This window comes from Gadus chalcogrammus, chromosome 6 (assembly GCF_026213295.1).
Source record: "Gadus chalcogrammus isolate NIFS_2021 chromosome 6, NIFS_Gcha_1.0, whole genome shotgun sequence".
Classification (NCBI taxonomy): Eukaryota; Metazoa; Chordata; class Actinopteri; order Gadiformes; family Gadidae; genus Gadus; species Gadus chalcogrammus.
This window is the reverse complement of record NC_079417.1, coordinates 18,634,386-18,641,092: the sequence shown is the minus strand read 5'-3', so window position 1 is coordinate 18,641,092 and position 6,707 is coordinate 18,634,386. Positions and strand designations below refer to the sequence as shown.

The 6,707-nt window shown below is 50.1% G+C and overlaps 1 protein-coding gene across 1 annotated transcript in view; it reads right to left on the bottom strand.

Annotated features, from left to right (window-relative positions):
• Positions 1-881: 881 nt before the first annotated feature.
• Positions 882-6,707, bottom strand: part of LOC130383916 (GTPase-activating protein and VPS9 domain-containing protein 1-like) — a 33,695-nt gene continuing 27,869 nt past the window's right edge. The window contains 6 exon segments of the mRNA XM_056591827.1: positions 882-2,549; positions 2,980-3,177; positions 3,984-4,056; positions 4,404-4,617; positions 5,425-5,612; positions 5,862-6,021. Of these exon segments, the coding sequence (XP_056447802.1) occupies positions 2,226-2,549; positions 2,980-3,177; positions 3,984-4,056; positions 4,404-4,617; positions 5,425-5,612; positions 5,862-6,021 (1,157 nt within the window). The 3' untranslated portion in view covers positions 882-2,225.

Sequence of the window (6,707 nt, the reverse complement as noted above, 5' to 3'; positions counted from 1 at the left end):
ATCAGGAAAGACTGGGATATAAACCACACATTCATGTTTTCAACCAAAGTGTGGGAAAACCCTTTCTAGCTTTTTTTTTTAATCGTCAAGTAACCTGTAAATGTGAATAACTCATTTAATTCAAGGGGCAAAGGGTAACAACCAGTCACATCCTTAATCTACTTAAATCACTGCTGGATTTACAAACATTATATTCCTGTCAGATGACTGCGGCTGTGAAGGCAATCCAAGTCCCAGGGACAGCGCTGCTCTCCTCGTGTTAAGAAGGGAGCGGGACATCCATTGAGCCAACAGCCACCAGCCACCGGTTGTCAGCTGATCCAAAGGCATCAGCCGAGGGCTCAGTGTCCTCCTCCCAGCCTCCATTACTGCTCGGTGTCAGATACTAATCCTATTGTACTGTTACCATGAGAGAGGATGTACAGACCGCTCCATGACATCATGCAGGACCAGAGAGAGGGTCAAACGGCCAGTCAATACAACATCTTCTCACACGCCCACTTGACCAGTGCACTGAGAGAACAACCGCCCTAGCACACACACGCCCACAACATGTGCACATCACTAACAGTTGAATAGTGTTGATTATATGCTCTTCTCTATCCTACTGTATATTGTGCTGTCCGGTCATTTAGCGATTAGTGTAATGAAATATCCAAAACTATATCATATGAATGGCACACTTGTGTACGTGACAGACGCAGCGGACTTCAGGGGGAGAATGAGTTTAGTAATCACAGGTTAATCACAGATACTACTAACACATGATACAATGGTATTTGAGCTCCAAAGTACACCAGAACACCGGGCTGGAAAAATTCAATGTATAAGTATCATATAACAATGAAAAAAAAAAATAAGTGCACAAAGAGGAGTCCCTTTCTTGAACTTCTGAGGAGGTAGAGAGCTCTATCATCACAACCCATCGTGTCACTTCTCCGCGAGGTCAGAGGTCGCACACCCACCCACTTTGTTCAGACACTTGCGCATAAAGGGTTGATCGGAACTAGCGTCACAGCAGTTTGATACATCCAATGTTTCTATACCAGCAGGTCTCATTGCACCACGAGTACAAGGTGCTATGTTGAGGAACTTAAAGCTAACCTCTGAACAGTGCAAAAGAGAATTGATGACTCTGCTGTTAGCCAATGGAATGGTGGGAATCTCAAGCGGACATGAAGGGGGCGGGGTATCTGGGTCCACCTTAAGGTAGGATCTCCCAGCATCAGAGCGAAGATTCTTCTAACTTGCACCTCAATTGCACATTGAGGTTTGGGCTGAAATCGTTTCAGTGAACTGTATGAAGCTGTTCCTGGAGTGGATTATAGTTAATGTTCTGGGATCTTACCCGACCTCACCAACTCAATGTACAGCTGGCTAAACGCTATATCTACGGAGCTAACACAGTGTCTGCCATAAAAGGCACCACTTTTTACTTTCCGTTTCCGGTTCTGACCCTGTTTCTAACCCGCACCAGTGATCTGCCCTCCACTGCGTCAACAGGTGCGGTCCCAGACTGCCCTTGTATATTGGCACCTTTTTTAAAAAGCAAGTCATCTAAAATCTTTTGTTGGCTCAGGAATCTTCAAAACAGACGTGAAAAGTATTTCACCTCCTTATGAAGGATAAAAGGAAGCATTAAAAAGAAATGAAGAAATAAACACATTTATTTAATATAAATATTAGGGTCCTTGTTTCCAAATTAACTCAAAGTGGGGTGTTTTTAGGGAATAGAGAAAGTGACCGGTTTCATGTTGAAGTCAACGAGCTGCCCTTATATGGCTGGTTAGCGGTATGAGAAGCATAGTGATCATGAAATGAGCTCTCCAGTACTGAACTCCTCCAGTGAGCCACCCTCTACTCAACTTTCCCAAGTAACAATGCATTCACCCGCAGTTGAAACCTCAGCTTTGAGAGAAAAATACACAACCAGTGAATCAAATCGAGGAAGCGTGGTCCCTTTTTCATCAGTTTCATCCTTTCTATCAATTTAATGTTATATTAATAGTAACAATAATAATAATACAAATAATAACCTTGGGTACAAAATTTCCTAATAAAGACTCAAGGAGAAGAAGAAAAAACTATCAGACAAGAGATAAAAGGAAGAAGATTAACCAATTATTTTTGCAGTATGTTTTTGTTTGCTTGTTTGTTTGTTTGTTTTGGAGGCCTTTCCCTCCCCCACCCCGTCTATGCCCTGGATGTGGTCCAACACAAATACATTATACATATATGCTTTGTATTCCCCTCCTATTGTCTGTCGGATATGTACAGCTATACACAGCAGGCTGGGGGCCAGGGCTCCGGGGGGAGGGGGGGGGCTGCGGGAGCAGTTGGCTGGGCCGGCCCCCCCCCCCGTCTCCCGGCTCGGCCCCGCAGTCTGCCCGTACAGGTGGCGGTTCTGCTTCACTGCGATCGTCGATGGTCTTAATGAATTCCACCGCCGCGGTGAACTGCATCCACCAATAGCACTCCTCCCCACTCAGCCGGCTGGCGTAGAAGTTATTGATGTACTGGATGGTGGACAGCAGGCAGGGCGGGTTTGCCTGCAGGAGAAGAGGGGCGTGGGCCCTGCGTTAGCCGCGCAAATGGGGCCCGGCGACTCCCTGCATTAATATGCAAATATGTAAAGTGGGCCCGCGAAGGTGAGCAGACGGGAGAGCGAAAAAGTGTTTCTGGAAACAAAAAGAAAGAAAACACCAACACCTGCCAAGTAGTTTGAACTAGTGTGTGTGTGTGTGTGTGTGTGTGTGTGTGTGTGTGTGTGTGGTGTGTGTGTGTGTGTGTGGTGTGTGTGTGTGTGTGTGTGTGTGTGTGTGTGTGTGTGTGTGTGTGTGTGTGCATATATGTATGTGTGCGTGCATACAAGTGTATGCGTGCTTCTACGCGTGTGTGTGTGCGCATGTCAGTGTGTGCATATCCGTGCGCATATGCGTGCGTGTCAGCGTCCATGCGTGTGCGTCTCCCTGGACTCACCCTTATGAGGACGAAGACGAGCACGGGGACAAAGTCGTCGGCCCCGGGGACCGAGTCCTCGTTGGCCAGGCTCAGCAGGTTCATGATGGTGGAGCACATGCGCAGGATGGACTGCACCTTGTCCCGCGGGGTCTTGTAGGCGTTGATGGTCCTGATCTCAGCCTGTGCAGAGGGCCAGGGCGCCTCTCGCAGGTACACCTGGGGACCAAGGGCAGGTCAGTGTTTGCTGCTGTGCACCAGCTCTATGGCTTTGGTTACACTCGCATTCTGAATCCCCCTTTACAGCCCTCTTTTAGTTTCCTCCTTCCAAACAGGGCTTGCGACATTCAGTCTGAATGTCTTGCAAATGGCTTGTCGAGTAACATACTTCGCTCACACGTCTTTGTTGGTTAACTCACAGAAAGCAAGTAGGCGACACATGCTGATTAATCGGCAAAACTAGTGCTGTGCCTCCATGTCTTGCGATTGTCCGAGTCCCAGACCAGGACTATTATTAAACATGATTTGTGGCGTTCTCCAGAGCAATGTGAACTGGTTCACCACAGAAGGGGTGGATCTCTGGTAAACTGCCCCTATGTGTTGATAGGGTGTGATAGGATAGGGTTGAGAGCGCATGGTGCCTCTTGTGTAAACTGAGGCCTTTTTTAATCAAGATAGTCAAACTCCAAAACGGGATATAGAATCGACATATCTCCTTTGTGGAAACAGGGCCTGCTGTGACCCTAAAACTCTACCACTCACGTACCTATTGCACTTAAAAAAAAAGCAAACATCTTGCTATGATTTGCAGTCTGTCCATATGATATATTTTTTTTTTTTGCACTTGGTATTTCGGTACTCGCTCCAATATTGATTTTCTGCTTTGATTGTTCTCAGCCTTGGCTGTAAGTAACCGAGGATAAAGGTGTCTGCCAAACGAATAGATCTAATGGAACATCCTGTCAGACCTCTCCGGAGATCCTGGGCGAGTACATCTAACCGCTGAGGGGAGGAGCGATCGTTACCTCGGGGATCTGAAGAGCTTTGTGATTGGCCGTCACAACTCGGGTGAGCCGCTGGATATGTTCATAGAAAAGCCTGGGAAAAGAAAAACAAACCAATGAGCCAGGGACAACCAAACGCCACACAGGTGGTCTAAATTAACGGTTATATATGGGGGAAGTTGAGGGGGGGGGGCTCCAGGGAATAGGTACAAAAGGGCAAAAGTAGTGGCAGGTGAGGGTAATTACACACATCTTCTATGAAACATGACAACTCGTATATTTCAAAGAGCAGATCAAAATTGAAAAAAAAATGATATGGACGATTATAGGAACACTTTAATTGGAGACACATTAAGGTGCCATAGGTATTCCGATACTGCTCTAAAACTAGACAGAGGGAGCCAGGAGCCGAGCCAGGGGCCGAGCTAGGCGTGTCCTCACTGGTCTCTGAGGATGTCCCCGTCCTGGTTGGGGTAAAAGGCCAGCTTGAAGATGCGGTTCATGACGCTGCGCTCAATGGCCATCTGAGCGTCCTGCAGCTGGTCCTCGCTGGCGTACTGCCAGATGGTGTCCCGCGCCATGGCGCCGTACAGGTAGCGCAGGAAGTCCTCCACCGCGGCCGTCTTATCGTCGGACGCCGTGCACCCCTGGAAGGCTGCGGGCGGAGACACACACACACACACACACCGTTATGATTGAACAATGCGTTTGTTAGCTTCTTACTTCTGATTGATGTAATCCTGTGTGTCTCCAATGTGCAGAGCATCACACTGACACTGCCAGGGTTAGAGGTTTGATTCCCTCTGGGGCCGACCAAGAACACAAGCACTTTACAATAGCAAACAGCTTGGGAGAAAAGTGTTCACAAAATGGCATGCACTAAAAACGCCTACGAGCCCAACAGTAAAAACAAGGGGAAGACACGAACAGATCTCCGAGACGTTCCCCAGCGTTGCGTGCAGGGGGATCACCTTTGATGAAGTCCAACATCCTGGACTCCATGTGCTCCAGCAGCAGCCTTTTAGTTTCCTCCTTCCAAACAGGGCTTGCGACATTCAGTCTGAATGTCTTGCAAATGGCTTGTCGAGTAACATACTTCGCTCACACGTCTTTGTTGGTTAACTCACAGAAAGCAAGTAGGCGACACATGCTGATTAATCGGCAAAACTAGTGCTGTGCCTCCATGTCTTGCGATTGTCCGAGTCCCAGACCAGGACTATTATTAAACATGATTTGTGTCTCCAATGTGCAGAGCATCACACTGACACTGCCAGGGTTAGAGGTTTGATTCCCTCTGGGGCCGACCAAGAACACAAGCACTTTACAATAGCAAACAGCTTGGGAGAAAAGTGTTCACAAAATGGCATGCACTAAAAACGCCTACGAGCCCAACAGTAAAAACAAGGGGAAGACACGAACAGATCTCCGAGACGTTCCCCAGCGTTGCGTGCAGGGGGATCACCTTTGATGAAGTCCAACATCCTGGACTCCATGTGCTCCAGCAGCAGCCTCACGCACACCGTGGTGAAGTAGCGGTTGGCCACCTCCTTGTCTCTCAGTACCCTCTGGAGGAGCCTCTCCAGGTGGGCCTGGGAGGTCTGCAGCCCCTGGCGACACCTGGTCAGGTAGGCGATGTACGGCGTGCGTTTCCTGTTGTGGGGGGGGGGGGGGGGGATGACACATAGAACCATCAGCCGTCGACATAGTAGGGTGCCGCCAGAGTACGGGGCTCTCCGCAGTTATCCCAGGACCCCGGGGGCTGTCAGAGACAACATGTGCGCCGCACAGCTGAAGGAGACGTGCGTTCAGCGTGCGCAGCGGCACGGATCTGGATCTGCTGCTGCTGCTACTGCACGGCGAGAGAGCGCCCCCCTCCCTGTGCAGACCCCCCGCGCTCACCTGTAATCCTCAGCGATGGCAGCCAGCAGCTTCCTGCAGGAGCGAGCGTCGAAGCGGCTGACGCAGCGCGTCGTCTCCTGGATCTGGGCCATCTGGTTCTTATCCTGCAGGTTGATGGCCTCCGCCAGTTGGACCTTCAGGAAGCAGACGATCTCATTGTCTGGGGAGCGTCGCAGACAGAGGGAAGGGGGGGGGGGGGGGGGAGCATTAGACAAGGCTCTCGCGACTCTGTGAGCCGCTGTAATGTGATCAACCCGCCACGGCGTTTGACTGATGGCTGTTGACTAAAGACGGCCTCTTGAGAATTCGCCGTACACCGTTTCAGAGTGTCGTTCTCTTTGTTTTCCTTGCCAATGCCTGGCGTACAGGCCAGAAGGAGAGACCCCCATTGAGCCAATGGGGCCCACATCTTTTGGCAAATGTTGAAAGTTAGACGTCACAGTCTTCCTCAGTGTAGATTGAATATGGTCAGCAAATATGTGTGTCTGAGACTGGACCGGGGGGGGACGGGACCACGGTGGTCTAGACTAGAGGACTGGCTCCCTTCAGGACCAGGGTGGTCTAGACTAGAGGACTGGCTCCCTTCGGGACCAGGGTAGTCAGGGGGTCTGTCTACCTACAGGGACAGGGTAGTCAGGGGGTCTGTCTACCTACAGGGACAGGGTAGTCAGAGGGTCTGTCTACCTTCAGGGACAGGGTGGTCCGGGGGTCTGTCTACCTACAGGGACAGGGTGGTCTGGGGGTCTGTCTACCTACAGGGACAGGGTGGTCTGGGGGTCTGTCTACCTACAGGGACAGGGTGGTCTGGGGGTCTGTCTACCTACAGGGACAGGGTAGTCAGGGGGT